The sequence below is a fragment of the Poecilia latipinna genome, unplaced genomic scaffold, assembly GCF_001443285.1.
Source record: "Poecilia latipinna isolate Pla-1442-1.1 unplaced genomic scaffold, P_latipinna-1.0 Scaffold642, whole genome shotgun sequence".
Taxonomy (NCBI): Eukaryota; Metazoa; Chordata; class Actinopteri; order Cyprinodontiformes; family Poeciliidae; genus Poecilia; species Poecilia latipinna.
In genome coordinates this window covers 147,699-171,991 of record NW_015113258.1, presented here as the reverse complement: position 1 = coordinate 171,991, position 24,293 = coordinate 147,699, and the positions used below count along the sequence as shown (strand labels likewise).

The 24,293-nt window shown below is 38.7% G+C and overlaps 1 protein-coding gene across 1 annotated transcript in view; it reads right to left on the bottom strand.

The window, feature by feature from the left end:
- The window catches only part of LOC106954271 (collagen alpha-1(XXVII) chain B-like), a 92,750-nt gene that overhangs the window by 24,997 nt on the left and 43,460 nt on the right, over positions 1-24,293 (bottom strand). Inside the window, exons 12-30 of the mRNA XM_015043634.1 lie at positions 23,604-23,648; positions 18,195-18,248; positions 16,165-16,209; positions 13,889-13,942; positions 13,482-13,526; positions 11,736-11,789; positions 11,287-11,340; positions 10,214-10,267; positions 10,069-10,122; positions 9,776-9,829; positions 9,598-9,642; positions 7,871-7,924; positions 7,719-7,763; positions 7,516-7,569; positions 7,377-7,430; positions 4,743-4,796; positions 4,011-4,064; positions 259-312; positions 30-74 (exon numbers count right to left, since the gene is read on the bottom strand). Of these exons, the coding sequence (XP_014899120.1) occupies positions 30-74; positions 259-312; positions 4,011-4,064; positions 4,743-4,796; positions 7,377-7,430; positions 7,516-7,569; positions 7,719-7,763; positions 7,871-7,924; positions 9,598-9,642; positions 9,776-9,829; positions 10,069-10,122; positions 10,214-10,267; positions 11,287-11,340; positions 11,736-11,789; positions 13,482-13,526; positions 13,889-13,942; positions 16,165-16,209; positions 18,195-18,248; positions 23,604-23,648 (972 nt within the window). The remainder of the gene's footprint in view (positions 1-29; positions 75-258; positions 313-4,010; positions 4,065-4,742; positions 4,797-7,376; positions 7,431-7,515; positions 7,570-7,718; positions 7,764-7,870; positions 7,925-9,597; positions 9,643-9,775; positions 9,830-10,068; positions 10,123-10,213; positions 10,268-11,286; positions 11,341-11,735; positions 11,790-13,481; positions 13,527-13,888; positions 13,943-16,164; positions 16,210-18,194; positions 18,249-23,603; positions 23,649-24,293) is intronic.

Below are 24,293 nucleotides of genomic sequence, written 5' to 3'. Positions count from 1 at the left end.
AAAAGTAGAATGGTGTTTAGGAGCTTCACCTGTGATCCTGGGAAACCTATTTTTCCTGGAGGACCATCGGAACCCTTCAGTGAAGAGAAAAGATAAGATAATCAGTGTTGTATATGTACTATTCCTTAGATAAAACGGAAGACTAGTGCAGTTCGCCGCCCATTTATTTTAAGTGTTTGTCTTTGAAAAAAATATGTAATTGCTATGTTCATACAGTTCAACTGCATAATTTTATTGAGTAAATGCCAGCACTCTTACCTTCTTGCCCTCTGACCCCATCTCTCCTGTTGGACCATCAGGCCCCATTGCTCCCTGAGAAAACAAGACATGTGTCACTTCACCAACAGAGGTCACTGTAGCACCGCCAGACAAAACAAAACAAACAGTATGTCCTCATGTGAGGGTCGCAATATCTGTAAACTGCACTTCTACAAAAAAAAAAAATATATATATATATATATTTTTTATACTAAAAGGTGGCTGGCCTTTCTAGTAGTGAAACTCACTGATCTTATCCTAACATTGATTTTTACCACTGGATTCAGGGCAAAAGAGTTCAAACTTAAATACACAAAAGATCAACACAGTTCAACTGTTTATCTTACATGAGTGAAACCTTCAAACATAATTAATCCAAACTGCTGCAAACTCCCACTAGTCCAGCGACCAATACAAACAAATATAAGTCAGGGCAGCGTTCCAATACGCTTCATCTGCTTTGCACCTGCGTCCAGTCAAATTTCATAGCTTTACTCTGGAAAATGCAGCATTACCGACATAGCGATGCTCACTAATTAACAGTGAATACATAAAAAATCTCGATCAGGCGCCTGGTTGTTGGTTGTTACATAAGTCGTGTTTTGTTTTTTTTAATCCATGGCAAGTTTCTCAGGACATCACACTGAAGGAGGCCTTGTTGTTTGACTGATTGATGACCAGGCGCAGTGGGAGTCTGGCCCAGAGGCAATAACAATAGCTGAAGTGCTATAAGCCTATTATACATAGAGCTGGATGGCCACTGCTCATTAACATTCCTGTCTGGGGTACCTGCTTCCCGCTGGTTCCGTTTATATTGGCTGATTAGCTGATGAGTAGGGAAAATATTCCCCCCCACCGCCCCTTCACTTCCAGACAAATAATTAACAAAAAGAAATGAGCTACATCCAGTAACTTTAATGTGCCGCGGATTCAAGACTCTTTTCTGACTAACAAAAATGGCAGACAAAATGAATACCAAAAGCATGAATTCAACCAGTTCAATTTAAACCACCTCAGAAGCAACCACAGACTGCTGAGTGGTAGGAATAATGCTCTGCAACATGGTACATATAAACTCCTCAGATAGCCAGAGAAATCATCTGTTCCAGATATTTTAAAAATTTAAATGTTGGATTTGTAATACTTGGGACTCTGATTTAATAATTTCAAGTAGTTTTTAAGCACACAGATATAATGCAGTCCAAGAGCTTTTCCACATGTTGTAACATTAAGACCACAAATGTTAACATACTTTATTGGGATTTTATGTGAGAGATTACCACAAAATGGTGATAATTGTGTTGTAGGAGGAAAATATGCATTATTAATATTTTAGTTTTTTGGTAAAAAGCACCAAAGTGTAATATGCATTTCTGCCACTTTTTCAGTCAGTTTTACCATTTGTCACTATTAAATTTGCACATTATTTGCAATAAGCCTCCACCAGCTTTTCACATCTAGAGACTGAAAGTTATGTCATTTCTACTCAGGTAAAAAAAAAACCTAGAGACTGGAGAGGGAACTGGTGTGAACATACATATACATTTTCCAAGTCTTTTGAATCTCAATGGGATTTAGGTCTGGACTTTGTTTGGCCCATTCTAACACATGAAAATGATTTAATCCTCAACCAATTCATTGTTGCTCTGGCTTTCTGTCGCTCTTCTGCTGGAAGCTGACTCTTCGCTCTAGGCAGTGTTTTGTGTCAATCTGACCTGAACACATTCTGCCACATGTTTTCCGGGTCCTCTGGCTTGTGGCAAACTATAAACAGGACTTCTTGTGCTTTTCTTTGCCTTTCTTCTTCTTCTTCACAGGAATGACTTGCGGAGTGCACGACTGTATAACCTAATCCTGTCTTAATCCCCTAAACAATTTCATCCCTGACCTGTCTTGTGTGTTCCTTTCCTCTGATTACGCAGTTTGTTTAAAAGAAAAAAAAAAAGCTCTGAGACCTTCACAAAACTACTTTATACTGAGAATAAAGTCTGCAACACTGCCGAATTATGGGACTCTAGGAAAGTTGGACTGAATTTATTCAGTGTAAAGGGAGCTGAATACAACTGTGCCCTACATGTTTGAGGTATTTCTTGGTAAATTGTTGGAAAACCATTAATAATTTTTTGCTCATTTCACATTATGCAACAATTTGTGTAAGTTTCTCACACAGAAACTCAACGCAGCATTTTGAAGCTTGTGATTGTAACACGACAGCATGAAGGTACTGAGTTAGGTGAGTGAAAATAAAGACAGCACTGGATCCAATTTTTTTTTAATGTTCTGAAGCCATCCTGCAGACACTTTCACATTAATCAGCATTTTAAGTTTTGAATCTGAGTAAAGGCAGATGTTTTTCTGTCACTGTTATTTTCTACTTCGAGCTTTACAGATAAAAGACATAATGGTGCATATGATACAGCTGATATTTTTTTTAACTGTACCCAGTCTCATCCTACATCTTCTTATAAGTCGTGTCAGCCTTATTTTTTAAGCTGCTGATGAGTGTTATTTTCGAAAAGAAAAAGATTATTTTTCCGTAACTTGTTTCTTGGTGTGATGAAATGATGTTTTGTGTAGGTAAATGAATCATTCAGCTTTCTAATCTTGGACAGAGCAGGGGAACCTGTTGACATTAGCACCAACCAAAAACACACACTGGAGTGAGAGTGTGCCCAGGCCAACCACAGCAAGGCCAGTGTTACATAAAGGCTGCTGAGAAAAATCAAAAACCTCAGGGTTATTTTCTTCTCCTCACATGGTTAACAGGAATAAAAGTTGTCTAAACTTAGAACTAAGATTCTTAGATTATATAAACGTACATTTAAAATATTTCGGCTGACTTACTCTTCTTTGCCTTGAAAACAGAAAACAAACATGACTATATTAAAGCCACTGTCTCCAGTATTTTAAAGTATTATTGGTGCATAAGCTTTGAGAGCAAGGTATTCTTTTTATTTCAGTCTTGTATTCATTTCAAATTGTCTATCTGTCTTTAACAGAGGGGGAAAAAAATGCCAGAACGAAACTGACCATCAACCAACATCATCATTATCATCATTATCATGTGTGGATGATTATCTTTGGCGCTGATGTAGAAGATGGTCAGAATTGTTGTAAAAAAATGGATGGAGCTACAATCAAAGTAGCCCTCCAGGAAAACTTCTTAGAGGGTTGAAAACTCTTCAACTCAAACTTAAATCTGATTGAGAATCTGTGGCAAGAAAGACGACATGCTCACACTCCAATGCTACTGAGCTTAGGGTGTTTTGCAAATAGAGGGCATTTAAAAAAAAATCAATTTAAATGTGCTGTTTTATGCAAACCAAAAGGCTTGCGGACGTGGCTGCTTGTAAAAGTAGTTCAACAAAGTACTGATTCAGGGGAGCTGAGTCAAATATATAAAAAGTATGGCATGCCACATTTTTTTATAGATTTTTATTTGTTAAAAATGTAAATGCATGTATCCTTTTGCAGTGACTTAACAATGATGTACTACTATTTATTAATCCATTACATAAATGTATGTAAAATTCCTTTAAGTTTGCTGATGTAAAGTGAAACGACGTCTCTTAGGAAGCTTGATATCACCTCACTGGGTTCCTGATGTTTTGTAGTCGTGCAGAAGTAGCTGTATATTCTTCTCATAAACAAACAGCAGAATATTTACACACTTGCTTGAGCCAAACTGACTGGTGCTGGGACGCCTTCACCGCAGATCAGCGATTAAAGCTTGTGTCAACCCGCTAACTTACCCGCAAGCCTTTGGGTCCTCTGGTGCCGGCTGGCCCACTTGCTCCGGCAGGGCCCTTATGAACAAAAGAAAGAAAAAAAAGGGAATAAAGGGGAAAGGAGATGGGGCAGAAAAAAGAGAAAAAAGGATGGAAAGATAAAACAAAGGTTTACACTGACAGACCAGAGGGCCCCCATGGCTATTGACCCCAGGGAGGGAGCAGCCTGACCTCGGGAACACAGTATAGGGTTTGTTGTTAGATCTGTCACTCACACCAATTAAAGAGCCCTCTCCGGAATCCTGTCCTGCTGCCCCCAAAGCTCCATGTTTATGTTTGTTTTGGTGGCTCAGTGGCCCCCACTTTGAACAGGGGCAGGGCCTGCGCTAAGCCAAGCGGGGGCCACGGTAGAGACACACCTCAGGGACAAGGGGGGCCGGCAGCAGCTTGTAATTGGTTATAGGTGTTTGGTTTATGACTGACAGGCGGATAATGCACATTCAGCAGGAGGCTGTCAAAGTTCATAATGCTCAGGAAACCTCTGCAGCATATTGAGAATACTAGCCCTGCAGAATGAGATCGCCTGCAGTTGCGAAACTTACAGTTCTAGTAAAAAGAGCATTCAGTGATTTTTTTTTTGAGTGCAAAATTTTAAAACAAAAAGGACTCCTCCTTTTTTTTAAATTTTGCACTAAAAAAAATAAAATAAAATAAAAAAAAAATAAAAAAAATGAAAAAATAAAAGTGATGACTTACTGGTCTTCCTGGAGGTCCAGGAGGTCCAGTCTGACCTGGCGTCCCTGGGTGACCCTGTCGTGTTTGCACAAATGCACAAAAGACATACAATCCAACTTTAAATTACAAAAGAAAATGATACAGAGGAGCTTTCACGGTTTATTAATAACACATATTGCTAATTCTGCAGCTCTTGCAGTGACTGGAAAGAAGTTTCTCCAGAGATAATTCTCCAATTTGGAATTAATTACAGACGTGTTCACGTTAATTTAGTGTAAATCAACTAGACTGCGCAGAGTTTTCTTAGAAGGAATGTATCGAGTTTCCTGCTGGAGTAAGACTCTGTGCTTCAAAACAGATTTAATGCGCAAATAGGGAAAATCAGAGAGGCCCGAGGAAAATCAGCTTGAGGAGCTGATTTTATATAAGAAAACATGCCACTTCTGGCTCCTTTTCTCTCTCTCGCTTCTTTTCTTTTTTCTTTATTTTATTGGACTCGATTTACTGGCCGGCCCATTTGTAGAAGACGAACGGAATAATGGGGAATGTTTTGGTCAGACTCCCCAGAACATCTGAGAACAATAAAATCCATTCAGTCTGCCGGCCTCGCAGCGTAGTAGGCACGTCTGACGTCACGAGCACACAGAAATAAAACATCGACGCTTACAGTAAGAGCTTTCTGTTAGCAGCTTCTCCCATTTTTAGCGATGCCTTCTTTTTTTCCAAAGGGTCTGTTTCTGCTTTGGAGATGAGGAAGAGAGCCAACAGAGAGCTTCCTTTAAAGTGAGAATGTGTACGACTGGTAATGTTCTCGGGGGGGAAATCCAGCTGGCTCCGAGCCAACAGCAGTGATAACTAAATCTTCCTCCTCTCCAAACAGCCATATACACTGAGTGGTCCATAAAAGAAAAAAAAAAGTGAAACATTAAAGTAGCCATTTTTCTGTATTTGAAAGTGTATATAGTGTATAGGTTTGTTTTTCTGACCAACTTGGAGCTTTGTCAAAGAAAACATCTCAACTATGCCTCACATGTGTCTAGACTGAATAAACATTTGTAGCTGTTGAAACAAAAGGGAAGTGTGTGCAGTAAAAAAACCTAAGAATAAATCAACTCACAAAGGTGATATTAATTTATGTGCTTTTTTTTTTTTTGGCTGCATGTGGTGGAAAACTAACATGGCGCATCCCCCCGAACCGAACAAGCTGGACTTGGTGATGGCAGCACCAGGCTGCAGGGTTGCTTATTTTCTTCCCAGCAGCAGTTAAATAAGAGTTGATGGGAAAATGGATTGAGCAAACGCACAGAGCAATTCTGGAAAGTAATCTGTCAGAAGTTGCACAAGACATGACATGGGGAGAGGTTCACCTTCAAACATTATGGAACGGTTTAAAAGACATTTGAGTATTCACATCAGACTCGAATTGAATTGAGAATTTGTGAAAAGATTTGAAGATAACTCTTCCCATCCTGATATATTCTACACAAAAGAATGCCCCAAAATGTTGGTTTCTGGATGTACAAGGTTAAGGGGCCAATACTCAAAAAGTCCTGCTGCTGAATTTGCAGCAAAATGTTTTATTATTTATTTATTTTTTTTTTTGCAAAATAGTGGGGCTGAACACAAATGAATGCAAACACAATTATCCTCCACTTTCTGTTTGTCTATCACACAAAATCTCCCCCAGATTAATAATAATAAAAAGCGTTTGTGGTTGTAATGAGAACAGTTTTAAAAATGCTTAAGGAGTGTGGATCTTTTTGCAAGATAATATATGGAAAAATCCAAGGATTTTCAAACGTTTCACGTACAGTCACAGAATTCATAAATAATCTCGAGTGTGTGTAGCTCCAACAGCCATCATAAAGGATCATGTCCTGCAGAACTAGGGACTAATGCCAATACTCCTGCAGGACTATTCATTATTTTTTCATTCTTTTATTTTTTTTGGAAGATCCTTTTGGCATGTAGGATGATTTAAAACTTTCCGTAGTAATAAGATCCCAATAGCAAAATAAATCATTGTATGGGCTCTATTGGAATAACCACCCTTTGTTTGAGCCAGTATTACACCATTTACAACTAGACTTCTTTGGCCATATGGTGAACATGAGATGTAACAGTAAAGGAACGAAATAACTCAAACAGTGGTGGCCTTTGCTTTCCTTGTTGACCTAACTCATTGTCAGCATATACCTTTAGGAAAGTAAGGAAACTTTTTCGCGCTTGGATTATCATAAACTAGCTTAGACCTTCCTTCCAAGTGGGGGGGAAAAAAAAAAGAATTTAGTTTTTTAAACAAGCAATGTGGCAAAACAAAGCCGATAATACATAAAGCTCACTTTAATGGACAGATAATTAAAACAAAGTTTGTGACTGACTGCTGGCCATGTGAATTAGAAGAAATATGGGGGTTAGTTATGATAGCTGCCCAGTAGGTGGCAGTGTACGGAGTTACACTTCAGAATCAGAAGGCCAAGATGAAGAGCTGTGTCCTTTCACAACCCTTGTAATGCAAAGGGTATTATGAAACATTGTGATCTTTAGTGATGAACCACCTTACATCTATACCATATTTAATTTTATGATTGAACATTCTGAGCTATTTAGTGGTATTTGTGAGTTAAATTGATATATTTTTTTTGTTTTTCTTACCGTTGATCCTTTTACTCCGGGTGGTCCGGGAAGGCCCATTTCTCCTCGATCTCCCTAAAATGCACAAGTATGAAATTTAGTTTCAAGTGTAGAAATAAAATAATCCATTTGTTTTCATTTCCTTTTATTTTGGTCTTACCTTCTCTCCTGCCAGCCCTGCCTCTCCCACAGGTCCGATGAATCCCATCAATCCCTGAAATGTTAAAAAAACTCAGCATTGGATGGATGAATGGAAAGAGTTTCCTGGATAAGTGGCTGGGGTGTGTGTGTGTGTGTGTGAGGTGGGGTGGGGGGGGAGGACCATCATTCAACACAGGAAGGAGCAATGTCAGGAATTCTTACTTGTTCTCCCATGGACCCAACTTTTCCTGGGACACCGGCTTCTCCCTGCAGATGCAAATCCACTGTCATTCATTGAGTTATTATGAAACGTGCATCGCTTCTGTAGTTTTGGAAAATGGAAAAGAATGGCAAATGAGTTTGAGTTTATTCACCTTCACTGCCTCCGGGCCAACCTTCCCAGGAAATCCTTTTCTTCCCATTCTACCCTGAAAAACAAAAAAAGAGCCGTAGAATAACTAACAGTGAGGAACAGACATTCACTAAGAAGTGAACGCATCGTTAACATTCATCACAAACTCTCTGTGAATGGAAAGGGTCTGTTTACGGGATGGGCAGTTTAAAGAGAGATCAGTGGAAAATCTCCAGTGTGCACGCTGGTGACATAGTCAGGTAATGCTGACGGGACATTTAGGCAGGCTGCAAAAGTCTTCAGTGACTGAAAACTGTTTCTTTGTTCTTTTTTGTTCTGAACCAGCAATACCTCTAGGTCAGAAATGTCTCAGCCAAACTCCGTGAGACTGAGTGACTCAGTATTTCCAAAGTTTTAGCTCACATAGGTTGGCAGCCGTTTTAAATAGTTAAATCTTACACTTTATTTCACTCAAACAGCCAATAAAAGTCAATTTAGGTTGCAATATGAGGATGAATAGTTGCTCTCCTGGACTTGTGACTTCCTGTTACTTGATTTATATTCATGTCTGCAATTTTATGACCAAACTGATTGAAAAAAAAAAAATAAATAAATAAATAAAGAAAAGGTGCAGTGCCAAGAGGGAATGCAAGGAGCATCATCTAAAAAAAATGTACAGTCGCTGGAAAAAAGGAAGGTAAGGATGAAGGCTCATTCCTGTTAGAGCAGTGAATGTACAGGTCTACTCGCGGCACCTGGCCAGGGATAAATCACAGCTCCCGCAGGAGCCAAACTCTACTTCCCCTCGGACAGAAGACAAGAAACTGAGTCAGATTATGAGACAAGCAGGTGGGCGGAAGGTGGGCAAGCGAGGAGGGAGTCAGACTGATAGAAAGTGCAGAGAAAGAAAGGAAGATTCACAGGTTACATCTGGGATAACAATTAAGTCAGAAAACTAAATTGAAAACATATATAACAGAGTATGTTTTTTCATCAGTTAATAAAATGTCTGAAATAAAAATAAAGTAAAAAACTATATTTGCTATTTCCACTTTCCAGTGTTTTTATATTAGCTATAAATCTGAGTCATGATCTCTGACCATGGTGATGAACGCTATCACCCCCTGGCGGCCAAAGTGAAGGACTACACATGTTGCAATAGAGACTTGCAACGGTCTCAATAAAACGGCAAACACGCAATTTCTTTTATTTGTCCTGAGAAATTGAAAAAAAAAACTAAAATAAACTTTTTTTTATCACGTTACTGCTGTCTATGATTAAAAAAGAGGCACAATAAACTTTTGCATGCACAATTAAATATGAGTACTAACACTGAACTGCATTTAATAAAGACGGCTGAGGCATGACATTTTTACTGACCAATTTATTGATTTCCCAGCAATGTTGCTATAAAGCTACTAACTTTCTTTTTAAAATGACTAAATGCAGGCGTTGATGAACAAACAACACACGAGGACGAAGATATCATTAACAAAACTACAGTAGGAGTCATGTCTGTAATATAGAACAAAACGATTTAATATAATCACTGTGGACAAATTATTTAATGTAGGAATTTGCAGCTAATAAAAAAAAAAAAGAAAACCAGTTTGTTAAACTTATGTGTTAATTTGAAAGGAATAGCCAGATTTGAGGAGATTAAAGAGTTAGCACTTATCATTTCTATCTTAACTTTGTACAATCAAAAAAAAACAAAAAAAAAAAACACAGATTAATTTATTATCTCACCTCAAGTCCTGATGGTCCCGGTGGCCCGATCGGACCCTCGTCTCCCTGGAAACAGAGAACACAGATTTCAACACAGTTTATGTTTTTGGGATATCAAATGTCGCTAGCTGAAGACGGGGCTGGTGCAATGAAATGTTAATGTCTTCCCTTGATGTTGGGTAGCGTCGGTCAGAATTACCTCTAGGCCAGGAATTCCTCGGGGCCCCGGTAAACCTCGGTCTCCTATTTTTCCCTTGATTGGGGGGGAGAAATGCAGTTGTCATCAATGCTGGGGTGTAAATTAGGGTTTTAACACACAAGTTTTCAGCCAAGGTACAGTAATTCTTAAAAAGTTGATTTCTACTGAGTTTAACAATAGTGGAAATCCCTGCTGTGCCTCAACAAGAACGGAGGGCAAACTGCCATGTTCTGATTGTGCTTTAAGTCATGCTTGTTGAAAGCTGAGCATGTCAAGTGGACGGTTTAACTCACCTTTGGTCCTTCGACGCCGTTCTCTCCCGGTGGTCCCATGTCACCAGGGAAACCCTGTCACCAGCAATAAGAGAACGGCCATCTTTTTTGTTTCAGAGTAACGCTAAACATCCCCAACAGAGCAGATCAAGGTGCAGACACTAACCTCGGGGCCTGGTGGGCCAGGTGCTCCATCGGGACCTTTCTCTCCTAGTTTCCCCTATGAAAACAGTAGCAGAATGAATGTAATGAAATATTTTTGTGCCAGCATTGTGCTCATGTGCAAATGTGAAGTGCTAAAACTTTATTTTATGCTTTTTCTTTTATCCATATGCATACTGCATGACAGAGATACCAGGTGTGCTCAGTTGTCTACCAGATGACAAGGTTTATATTTGAAATGATTTCCCCAGGCCTTAAAAAGAGCAACAGGTCCACAGCATCACTGATCCTCTACCATACTTAACAGGAAGCATGAGGTGAGGTGAGTTTTTACACCAAACTCAGCTGGAGCCCCATTTGATCTAACACACTTCTAGATAAAGTCTCAAGAAAACATGTTTTTTTCTTTCCTGACAAGCCTCCCAAATACACAAGCACAAAAATATTCTCACCCCTGGCAGAAATAAACTTCAAATTATTCAAGTTGGAAGTTTGTGTCTTGAGACAGACATGGAGGACAATTTACTTCAAATATCAGTTTTTAGTCACATTTGATTAAAAATGCAGGTAAATGACCAGCCTTTTTCATGTTTCCACTGGCATAGTGATAGTTTATCCATCTAACTTAATCTTTAGCTCCCTCCACAGATTTTCTATGACACTCGAGTCTGACTGGGGCTTTTAAAATGCTCAGGAAACTCGCGAATAACAAATTTAAAGTTCCTAAGCATTATCATCAACTTAAAAGAAGTGAAGAAAAAATTTAAAAGTGCTACAGTTACATTTAATTTGAAGGAATTGTTGGATCAGGTCAGATGAAAATGAAAGGCTTTTTTTCCATTATCAGGTGTGTCCAATAAAAAAGAACAAAAAAAAAAAAAACCTGATTACTTTTTATGTTTAATAGTAAATGTGCAGCACTTAAAAAGAAAAAAAAAAGAAATCACATTAAGAGATTAAGTCATGTTAGCTGATCTGACTTTAAGCCTTTAGTATAGACCTCAAGATAAAAAGTGTTATGCAAACATTTTAACATATTAAAGTAATCTTTGTGAGTGCAGTCCGATCAGATCTAACCTGTGGTCCTGGTTTCCCACGAATTCCCGGTAAACCTGGAGCTCCTTGGATACCCTAACCGGGGTTAAACAATACACATTAAACAAATAGGATCCAATAAAACTCCTAAACAAAACACTTGATTCCTCTTTAAGGAAACAGACATTAGACATGCATGGTTCTCCTCCCTACACTGTATCTCTTGAGGCCACGTCGGTCTCTGTTGGACTAGGTTTTACTTACACACACAGAGAGACAAATGTGAAAGACTGACATAAGAGTTTCCATAAGGTGGACAGCAGACATCTGGCTAAGTCATTTTGTGGAGGCAGCAGCGCAACAACGGTTGTGTAACAAGGGATATGCATGATTGAAGGCGAGTGTGCACACAGAGGCATAATGAGGTCTAGTCAGTGGGGGGGATTTGTGAGAGGATTTCCACTATAAAATGTGTTGCAGAAGTTGCCTACCTTATCTCCTTTGAACCCAGTCTCCCCCTGCTGTCCAGGAATCCCAACGTCCCCCTGATATGCAGAGAACGATGCAGACGCACAGAGGATGACGAATGAATTGTGGACAACCAATCCATGCAGGATTGTGGACAAAATATAAAAAAAGAGAGAAAAGTAGAAGAAAAACATTAGGGAAGGGGGCGTAACAGTGTACCTTATAAATACTCTACTTTTTTTCAACATAAAAAACAAATTAGTGCCCCATAAATTGCAACTGTCAATGCACAATGACTGCAGCTCAATGGATAAGCCAAGGTTTTCATGTGGTGTCAATCTGTCTGATAACAGTCGCTTCGTTCCACTCCGCCATGTGTTTCAGAGAGTAAGTCAGGTTTCACCAAATTGAGAACTGCGGCAATTTACTAATTTTAGCTCCACTCTGAACGGAGACGACCAAAATGAAACGTTACTATTACTGGTGGAAGAGATGTTTTGAAATCTGTTTGGGTTTCCTCATCTTCTGATTAAACTGTAGATGTTTTTCTGAATCTCAGTCAAACGAACCTGGAACGCTAGCAAATCCTTTATGCGGTTCAACTGAACTCATTTACACTCAACATTTGTAAAATTATAAGAAATCTAATCTCAAAAAATCTACAAACTGGATATTAAGAGAGTCCTTTTTCTGATGTAAACATATCAGATGAGTCACTTCATGACATTTTCCATCTCTAATGTGACGCATATCCTTTTGTCATTCAACTGAAAAACATACAAATCTGTAGACGGGGGGAAAACACAAAACAACTGTGACAAATGTTCTCTATAACTGCTAAAAGGACAGACAAACAATGGTCATGGAGGCTGCCAAGAGGCCCCCAGTAATACTAAATGAACTGCAGGATTCTCTGATTAGTACTGCCAAAATCAACAGTGAGCATCAGCAAATAAGCAAAATATACAATATGAGACACGGAGGTGGCAGCATCATGCTGTGGAATTAGAGTCCTTTTGACTGAGCTAGACTTTCTGACAAGGTGGATTCACTCGTAAGCAGCTATAATAGGCTGCTTAAATTTCTTTGTTTTCCCTCAAACAGACATGCTTGTTGTTCGTCCGGTTGAACAGGATAAATTCATACTATGTCACATCACGTGTTTAGAAAGTACTTCAGGCTCTTTGATTTTTCTGTTACAATAATGTGGCATTTTAACAAAGTGTGCAACTTTTGAGCCACTCTAGGGCCAAATTCAGTTCAAACCAATCCAGTTCATTCTAATATAACTCCATCATACAGTTTCATTCAAATTCAAATACATGAAGCAAAATGGCTCCTAATTTCACTGCAGTACAATAGAGCTTTATTTGTGTTTTTTTATGTTGTAATAGTGTTATCTTTAAAAAGTGCACAAGCTTAAATTTTTTAAAGTGCTTCAGAATGTGAAATGTTTCAAAGACCGATCCTTTAAATGGTTGGTCACATTCAGTGTTCAGACGAAAGGTGGAAAATGTAAGATTTCTCGCAAATGCAGATCAGAAAAATAACATGGCAGCCAGGTTTGAAGAAAACCTTCCAAGAGTCTTGTTGTAACAATGTAAATAAAAAAAAAAAATAATAATAATAATAAAAAAGTCTGTTTTAGTAGTGAATTTCTAATTAAAGTGTGCTTAATATCTAAAGGCTGGGTACATTTGCATACAAAGAGCACATGATAATCACATGCTGCATATAACACAGGCCAATAACAGGAATATTGAGATCACCTTATCACCTTTCAGTCCTGGTTCTCCAGAATTTCCGGGTACCCCCTGGAGAAAAGACCCACATGCAGGTTAGAGTTACAACATACAGTTCGCTTAGAGGACAACAGACCAGGAGTGGGTAGTCCGGGTCCTGGAGATGTGTCCCTGCTTGAACACACCTGAATCATGGAGTGGTCGTTAGCGTACGCTTGCAGAATTGGTGTCAGGTTGAGGAAACAAGTCAGCTATTTTATTCAGGTGTGTTGGAGCAGGGCCACACATGATACATGCATGACGTCTGCTTTCAAGGACCAGCAATGACCTGTCCTTGCGACTCCAACCATTCTTTTGTTTTATAGCACATTAACAAGCAACCATTGACAAGCAACGCAAGAATGGACTTTCCGTCTGTGCGTTTCAGAGATTACCTTGAGTCCAGCCGGTCCGGGAGGGCCCATTTCTCCCACCGGTCCCATATCGCCCTAAAGCCAGGAAAAAGAGAGGGAAAAGACAATAACTGTTTAGTGATAACACATGCATAAAGCAGAGATATGTTCAAAAAACATTCCTTTAGCACTTACACAATGTGAACAGTATCTAATTTTGTTTATCAACTGCAAGAACAAAAATCATTGCTTCCAGATCGTCCATACACATATCACGCTGCAGAGAAGAATGCATGATAATATGCGAACGTTCACAGGCCAAGATTATGATTAATCTCCAGCCTGAAATAAAGGAGTTTTGGCTGCGTGTGTCTAATGTTTGCCTCTTTGAATGGGGCTGTATCTCCACATGTGACAAAGTAGATTATTTAAGAATATGGCACCGAAGAAGTCCCCTAAAACAAATCAGATCCTTTGGCATCGAGACCTCAGATGGAGAAAAGCTTCTTCCTGGTTATTTGGGAACATCTAATGCAGAGGAATGATGTTATGAAGCAGTGCTTTGAAAATGCTTTTTTTTTATTTGAGCTTTTTCACATTTGTCACAAAACAACCACTAGCTCAAATGCGTTTAATTATTTCACTGATGTTAAGTCACGGACCAACACAAAGTAGCATATAATGTAATATATTGTGAAGCAGAGTAGAAGGACACATGGTTTCCAATTGTTTTTTTTGTTGTTGTTTTTTTCAAAAATAAAAATATAAAAACTGCAGCATTTGTGATCAGTTTATATTTTGCAGATGCATTAACTCAGTCCAGTTACAGCTGCAAGTCATTTGACTTTGACTAGACCAAGAACATTCTTTGATTTGATCCCTTACACCGTAGGGGAACTCTTGCCTGCTTCTCTGATTACAGCAATTATTGCCCAGTTTGCCAGTTTAGGAGGACGGCCTTGTCCTCATAGTTTTGGAAGACGCCACACTCCATTTTTGGACGAGTTAAACAATGCCCCACTTCATGTCCAGCGCACTGGGCATCTTGAGCTGGTGCATTTCTTGTTCTTCAGAATATTATTTAGTTCATGATGTTTTCTGACAAACCTCTGATGTCTTAAATTAAATTTCACAAAAATGAAGCTTCTCCATCTATTGGACTGTGGATTTATGTCACTGGATGAGCAAAGGCAACCCACAACCAACAGATATACCGAGAGATTTTGGAGAAACCATTCACTATTATTGGAGAGTCGACTGTTCCTCCTGCACATTCCGTCCATATTCCCATATCCCATTTGTTTTAATGGGTTTTTATCTAGTAAGGGTGGCTGAATACCAACGCATAGCATCTTTTTCATATTTTTGTTCTGAAAGCATTTGGAAACCGTGCATCATGTTCCACTTCACACTACTTTTTATTGATCTATCAATAAGCCATTGAAGTTTGTGCCTGAAAAATGAAAATATATGGAAATTAAGGTGTAGAAATATTTTTTTTTTCAAAGAGCTGTGAATTATAAGCTACAAAGCTCCTAGGTTTAAATTTAGGCCAGAACAATCTGTGCAGCCAAGAAGCAAAAAAAAAAAAGAAAGAAAAAGTTACTTTAAGGACATGGCCTAGAAATTACATTTCTGACACTTGTAATGAGAGACAAGGAGAGAAAACTTCTGTCTTTTGTGTTTGGAGTTGCGTAAACAAGAACAGCTGTCTAGACATTTTCTGCTTTCCTCAGTGGCCAGCCGTCATTTAAAGCTTTCAGCAATGACTCCCCAGAGGAGGGTATTTGTATACTTAAATCATTTAAGTGTGGCTCATTGCTGCTGGTACGGCATGCAGTGGAGTCAGATGGGTGTAGAGGACATGAATGTGGAGTGGGAGCTATAATCAACCAGTCCCCCGATTACAGGCCTTCTACAACCGCTAGTGGCCTAGAATAGACCAGGAGGAGCAGCAGTGACAGCTGAGGATGGGACACAACAAGAGAAACCAGTGAGACATTATAATCAGGTCCAATTATGTGGCTGTCGGGCCGGAGAGGCATCCAGGGTAAGGTGATGGGTGGGCGGCCGGCAGCTACTGGACGAAAATAGTTAATTTGAGGAGGATTCCTAAAAAGAAGATGATGCGCTTTGAGAATTTTGTTCGTTCCAACAAACTTTTGAGAACTGTCAACCGTGCACTCGTCGTTTACAATCGATCCTGGCTCTGTATTTCTAATATGTTCACGGCGACCTTCAGATTGTGGGCGGTTTATCACAAAAGTACCTGGCGGAGTAAAATGACGACGGGATGAAATTGGGGGTGAACTACTCACAATTAGTCCAGGGACTCCGTTCGGACCCGGGGCTCCTAGGCCACCCTAATCAGAGAGGAAAGATGGAAGGAGCAGGAGAGGCACAAGTGTTATTAGCATTAAAAAAAAAACAAAAACAAACAAAAAAAACCCCACGAATTCAGTATTCACTGAAGCTTATGAAAGGCCGACGTGTGCATGATTTGGTGTATACGTATGTGTTAAAGGTAAAGGTGGTGCGGCATGTGAGCCCCATCATCTCATTCCTGATTTTTAAAATATTTAGGTTTGCTACAGCTCAAAAGTTAAGAAGGAGCACAAAATATGTATCTCAATGTTAATGGTAGCTTAATCCTTTCTTTAAATCATCAAATATGAACAAAACTAATTTTCTTTTAGTCAAAAAAGTCAACATCTACCAGATAACAAGTTCAGTAGTCAGTCCAGACTCTTCCTTCATCAGTGAAGAGTTCATTTGCAATGAAAGACCAAAAAAAAAAAAAAAAAAAATGTGTGCAGAAATATTTAACGATATTTTGACCTCTTACTGATTTTCTTTACAGTGGAATGTCACCATTTTTGTAGTTTTGGTAGATTTTAAGCAAGATAAATAAATATGTTAACATGTCTCAGTCATAATTTTGCATTTTGTGGTTCCCAGTTTGACTCCGTGCATCTGCTGCACATCTGTGCTGTTGATTGATAAACATTGCATTTTAAATGCTGTTTTTAGAAATAATTGAACAGATTTGTGTGTACACATTATGTGCATACAAGATGTGTTTATTTTGGCTGTGTGCTGTGCGAATTTTTGGATTTCATGTGTAGCATCTGTTTTTACTAGTTGCTAAATAAATTTCCATTTTATGTCGACTGAATTTTCAATTTTTCCAGCTGCAGATAAAATAATATAAACCACTGATTATCAGAGCTATCACTTTCTAACATATTTATTTACTGTTGTTATTTAAAAAGCAATCAAAAATCTAGAATCTGATCTTAAAATATATTTTAGAGTTAAATTATTGGCTTTTAAGTTCTTGTGATGCAGAATATTTTACATTTTGATGTCGTTCTGCTTCAGGTTTACCAGAATTGCTTCCAAGTGGCTGAATGCGTTATTTCGTAACTACAGGGGAAAGCGTAGGAGCCTTTACTCGGCCAGGTGTCTGGCAGTGGGCAACAATAAACGGTGGAGGGGCAGACCTGTCTTACTCTGTAAGCTCCTTGTATTAAATGGCCTTTGCAACAAAGGGATGAAATGATGAAAAAAACGTTTTGAAAGCATACAATTACATATGCCCAAGTATAACTTTGTGATAGTAACTGGCCCCTTTCTAGTTGGATGACAATACTTATTCTCAGAAAAATACAGAGTAAGAATCTAATAAGACGAGGTATTAGAGTAAATCCCTTATCTGGAAGCCCAAACCTTTGGGGGAGTGAAGCTGGTGTTTTTCTCTAAACATAAATGCACCTTATGTTCATTATTCAATTATAGGTGGGTCAAACTGCAAGTTGCTGGCAGTCTTGTATTTTTCCATTCAGGCAGAAGAAGTGGCACATTTGTAAAAAATTACAGTGAATATACAGAAAATACTATTTGCATGTGATCTCGAAAGGCTGCATTGCTGAATTACATGCAATTACTCATACTGACATCTTATTACATCATTTGGTGTTTTCAGGATATGAGGTTGTAAATAGGTCTACATGTGTGGTGGTGGACGGTTCACAGTAGTGAACGGAAACTGCTCACCACTTAACAGTGTGGGCTTTTTGAAATTGAAAGCCAACTTAAATTGTTTTCAACAGACCCAAAGCATGGGATGAAACTGAAAACACTAGTAAATCTTGTCCTGGGTAATTTCAAACAAGACAGAGAAGACAAATGGGTAGAAAGCCACATCGTATAGGCAGCAGCTAAAACGCCGGGGGGAACACTAGTCTGTGTGCGCGGCTCGGAGCTAAGCTCTCACTCTCAGCTCGTGTGTGTAAAAATGTGGACCGGAAATGGTTTTACGTGTGTGGTGGGTTAATGTGGAACATACTGGCTCTCCATCTGGTCCAGGTGGCCCTCTCTCTCCAAAGTCCCCTGGAAACCCCTGAGAACAAAGAGAACAACTTCAATTCTATGGAACCATTAGGTATGTAAGAAATGAATTTGCTACCACTTGGTGGCGACAAAAACAAGCAATTAGGGTTGCTTAGATTGATAACGTGACGTTTAAAAAAAAAAAAAAAAACTTGGACGTGAATTACACATCCAGCATTTTACAGATTGTTGTCAGCTTTTACAATAGTGCTTGATATTAGGTTAGGTTTTTTTTTTTTTTTTTTTGCTTAGTATTCGTAACTCAGTAACTTTTGTAAAACATATCAAGAAGTTAAAGGACTAGGTATTAGCTAAGTATGAAGGCATGGACAAATCTTTGGGCATGCCTGCTAAAGATGTGTAAAAAAAGAAAAAGAAAACAAAGAAAAATAAGATAAATTCTATTGGTACATTTATTCAGTGACGAAAAAAATATTTGTATATTCATATGTATCTTGCTATGACTCACAGTAAGCAGGACAGTAGAGGAGGTGAAAAAAATCAGCACTGTAACAAAGAGTGGCGTCTCTGGGTCACCAAGTCTCCATAGCAACCATTAGACGATATCTCTATGCCAACCGGTTGTTCGGAAGGGATTGCATCCCTTTCATTTTCTGTCCTAACACGCAAAAACGTAAACATGTGGAGTTTGCTAAATGCAACTGTGATTTTCATTGGAACCGTGCGGTTTGGTCAGAAGAGACTGACTGTACAGCACAAGTAACCTTTGACGTTCGTTTTACACAAAGGCTTGCTGCAAGTGAACGCAAAGCAAATCATTTCGATCCCCATCGCCAAGGCAGAACATTTCCAAATACCGCTTTAATAACAAAATCTTACAATTTAAATTTAGACAAACATTTACCTGTTTAATCTTTTTGCTGAACAAATAAAGCTCTGTTGCTGCAAAAGTAATTGTAATAATGTTACCAGGTCAACTGCTTAAAATGAGCCTGTTATGGTCCTATTAAAAGCATTAAATCTATTAACTTTAGGGTGTAGGTAGCTTGTTGTTGGTAACTTTAAACTTTAGATGGGGAGAAAGTGAGCCAAGCAATTATTCTGTCCATTTAGCAGTAATCGGGAGGCTAATCTAAGCTTTACAAAACATTGGTGCTGGAGCAGAGAGCAACCACATCTGCAAAAAGCCCTACCGCTAACAGCTTTGGTACCGAGACGATTCAGCGCTCATAATGACTACTTTTCACTACGCTGGCCTCGATGCATTGTTTTAACATGATAATTACTGTGACCTCCAGATAATGTCAGTTATTTCTGTCGGAGCGGAGATTGCTCAGATAAACTGCATGTATGTTTTATTTTAATCGTTGAGTCATCTTAGAAACACAATCTCCCGACTAAATGTAGCTCTTTGTGTTTGACATTTCAATTCGAAGCAAAATGAGTCAGGGAGAGGTTTTGTTTTTCATTTAATTTAATAGAGGAGGGAAAAAAAAAGGATAATTGAGACTCTTCATGAACCAACAAAAAAACATGGAAAATATAGTGTGAGTGACTGGGAAGCTTAAAGAAGAAATGCAAGTGTGATGGAAATCAATTAAGTGTTGGTGATTTTTGTGTGACAAAGCAGACAGATGTGATGCAAATCTGCTTTTTTTTTTTTTTTTTTTTAAATATATTTGAATTCTTTTGCTAATCAGAACAGTCCATGCCCGATCTTTTCACCCAGGAAAAAAAGCCACTTCCATATGTGCCATTAAATCAGATAGTTTGTTTCTGATTATTTTCAAAGCGCCTGCCGTCAGACTGGTCATGCCACATTTTATCCGACTTTTACGTCATCAATACGCGACATGCGGCATGCATCCAGATGTGAATATTTGCTGAAAACTGTATCTATAAAATTATGAAAGCAGTGCATCACATTCCAGTCCCACCACTCCTGACTCTGAATACACATCCAAACAGACTCCTCTGCAGAAGTTGCAGAAAATGCCACAGAAAAGTCTGCTGCTGTTAGTTGCGCTTCATTTTTATAAGCTCCTTTTGTCTCGTTGTGATCTTGTGACAATACTGTCAGCTCCCATTGCTCAATAGACTTTAAAACATATATGGCTGGACTCATTGTTACTTCTGGAAACATTACGCTGTTGTGTGACATCTAAGTTCTTCTTCTGCACATGTGAGTTGTAAATCATTCGTACAGATGTTTGATCGTGGTCGCATTTAATTAATAAGTAATAATTGGATTTTGGCAAAAAAAAAAAAATCAAGAGCTGTGTGAACAGAGCTTTAGTGACCCAAAAGCTGAGGAGCTTAGGTTCTTTTACTGGGGACATAAAAAGAGCTATTGGCATGTTGCAAAAATAATTCAAAACAAATTGTATACATCTCAGGATAGCTCAGTACTAAGTTCTGTAAAACGTTTGAAAACTGTTACTATCTTAGTCAAATTTGCTTAAATTCCTCTTATTTTGAAATAGCTAGTTATAGAAAGTTAAGGATGATCCATTAAATAGTTTAAACTTAAATGTTTACTGTCATCTGAAGTGTTTCACATGATCTGTTCTCACTCTCACTTTCTACCTCCATTCACCATGTAAACAGTTCCCGGCTTCCTTATAAATAACATGACAATAGTTTGAAAGGCCATGAGGTTCACTTAAACCACAGAGGTCTTTTTAGGGATTAGTTATTTTCAGACCCCAGAGGTCAATTTTGTCCTTGACTCTAAGCTGCTCATTAATTACAGCCTCCATCAGAGACTTGAGGCCCCGTTTGCACGGAGCACCGCTTGTTAGAAACCCTAGCATGTTTGTTGCAATCCAGCTGCATGTTTACATGTCTCCAAGTTGATCGGATTCTCAGATGGCAAGACGTTTTGAAACCAGGTTGGGGTAATAGTTTTCGGGAAGTACTCTGGATTTGTCTGAAATTCAAATTCAAAAGAGTTATTTACGGCAGGTCAGATATGAACTGCTTAAAACATCTGAAGATAGTCTTACTTTAAAAATCCTGGAATAATTACTTTAAGGAAACCTTCTCCCTCATGTAACATAAAAAAACCCCCTTTTATTCAGTAACAACTTCAAACAGATTCATGCACAATTAAAAAAAAAAACGACACTGAGTTTGACAACAGGGAAAGAGAACTGCCAAAAAACCAAATACAGATATATTATTTAAAAAAAAAGAAGCATCAAATTGAGAAGGAGAACTGCTGGGAAAGTTGTTGCACGCTCTCGATCGTTTTCGATGTATCTGGGTCTGTGGGAAATGACAGAACGTGTGTCTGCGTGCGCGTGCTTCCTTGAGAGAGAACAAGCACTGCAGTTATGGTCATTAAAATGTCTGGCTCAGGTTTGAACAGTTCTCCTGTTTTTCCTCCTGGAAGATGAGGGCGATCTCTTAAGGATCATCCGGCCAAACGGCCTCACACTCCGTTTTTTCCTACACGAGCAATTAGGTGCGGATTCCAAAACCACTGAAATTACATAATTCCTCCTGACACCTTCTTCTCACCTCCTCCGTAAACACAAACAAACCTATAGCCATCGTGTTGAACACAGTGATGCCTCAAACGCACAGCTACTGCTGTCATACATCATCTGCAATGTGCTGCAGGAGGGGAGCGATAAAAATGTGACGGCAACTCTTCTACGCAAATGTTTTTAGCTTTATATGATCTGTGAAACAACCAGAAGAAATGGTTTTTATGGCAGAAACGTGTCAGTCTGCCAGCCTTATAGAAAACGTGTATGCAGAAAAGGCATCTCCAACACTTTAGTAAAACGCAAACAAAGCCACAAAAATGTTATAAAGCGTCCATACTGTCGTCCTATGTAGCAATGTTTTCATAGTTTAATTGTCGCTTCTAAAAGCTTCACATTAGGAACCTCCCGCCCGTCTCGTTAGAGTGTTCAGAAGTTTTGGCAACACAAATATCATATTTACTGAAAAGTCAATAAGCAACAGCTGCAAAATGATCTCAGCGGTGTGTTTTGGGGTTACACAGTTCAATGCATTCTTTCAGACTGACTTTAAACACTACTTAACACACACACACACAAAAAACCCCTGCAACCAGCAAACTCCTCACTGTGCATAGTGGCAAGATAAACATAATCCACTTCCAGCAAGAGCTGCTTTAAAATTTTAAAACGTTGCATGCAGAGCATGAAGAGCATGTTTTTTTTTTGTCTTTCCTATTTTATTTGAAGAGAAAGTACAAGAAATATGCCTCTGCGAAAGGGTATTTAACACGTTGAAAAGTATTACCTGTGAAAGAAATACAGTTATAATTACGGCATTAGTTACATTAGTGAAGCGTCCATACATTTGTGAAAATGTATTATTTCTTTGTTGGGGAGTTTTTTTTTTTTCTGAAGTTGTTCAGTTTACTTAAAGGCTGAATTTTTCAAAGCTAATTATGACATCATACCGCTGCCTTAAAAGATGAATTTATTTCAAGGCAGATTGTGGAAGGTGTGGGTCATTTTTACAATACAAAGCAATAGTTTTTATTCTCGCATTACCCAAGACTCCTTATCTCTAGAGGAAATGTACAATGAATTTGCCCGAGTATCAGTGAGTACCAAGTGGAGAGAAGGGCCATTCTTTTGTGATGAAAGATAACTTCATTGACATATTTGTGGCCTTTGTGCTCAGCACTCTTTTCTCACACTGTGAATACATGTTTTATGTCTAAGCAGCCTTAAACAATGTGTGCTTTCGCTAGTCTTTAAAATTGGCTAATAATAAATTTGCTAGATATATACCTATAGATAATAAAGTTGCTAGATTTGTCAAAAGTTGCTTTGTTTGAAATGTCACTAAAGTGGGTCTGAAAATGTACTAAATATAAAAACAAATTGGGAACAGTGGCAAGCACTTCGAATTTTGACTTCAGTGGATTTTCTGTTGATTTTGTCTTTCTTTTTGGAACTTAAAAATTCAAACTTTTGCCAAACTTCTAGTGCCAATGTATAAGAACAGCATTTATTATCTCAAAAGTAAAAAAAAAACAAAAAAACCCCCTAAAACAACAAAAACCTCTTGTGTTACTGTCAACGTGTCGTTCAGTGCGGAGATACTTAAAACAACCTTTCTTGAAATGGTACTGGTTATGAAAAGTTGAGAACCTCTGCATTAGTGTAACACATCTTTGTATGATTTCCACATGAGTGTGATATTTGAGTTTTACTTTATGCAAACTGCAAACTTTGGTTCACGTGATGGATCATGATTTATGGTTTATATGTCTGTGAGGTGTGGAAGTGGTTTTAATAAACACGTCCAGTAAAAAAAATATATATATATATATATACACATAAAAGCTTATCATAACACACATGATCACATTTAAGAATGATTATCTGTAAAGTATGTTGAGACAAAACTTTACCGGCCTACCCATCTTGCCCCTCTTCCCTGGTTCACCCGGAATTCCCTGAAAATCCAAACGTCGGGAGGGCAGAAAGAGAAAAAAAAAAAGAGTTCAAGAAGGACAGAAAAGAAAGACACAGAAGATGAAGTCAGTGAAAAATACGCAAAAGACATATCACAACTAAAAACGCTCACGGGCGGCACTGATTTGAGCTCCAAACACACCATTAAAAAGCTGCGGCATTAAGTGTCTCCCGCTTCATCCGTCGCCAGATGTGAGGAGCAGCTGACTGCAGCCCGTTAAGCATGCTTCCTTATGCAGGGTTTTCTACACTTCTATTGAGAACAACCACAAGTTTCTCTGGGGTAGACAGGCACTGTAGGGTTTATGACCCATTTTGTTGTCTGGTGATGAAGGGGTCCTGATTACAGCCTCCCCTGCTGTGACGCAACCCCCCAACCCACCCAGATCATGCTATAACTTGGTTAATCGCTTTGTCTTTTCGAGGCTGTACACAAGCAGTGGGCGTGGAGTTCAGGCAGTTCAAAGGTTTCAAGCGTGGGGGTGGGGGGGGGTTATCATATGAGTCATCAGCACTCCCACACACCAACATCCTAGACAGCTGGAAATTACATCTCCTGTTATAACAACTTCAAAACAGCTGAATGGAATTGGCAGGAGAGCCATCGTTTTTTTTTTTTTTTTTTT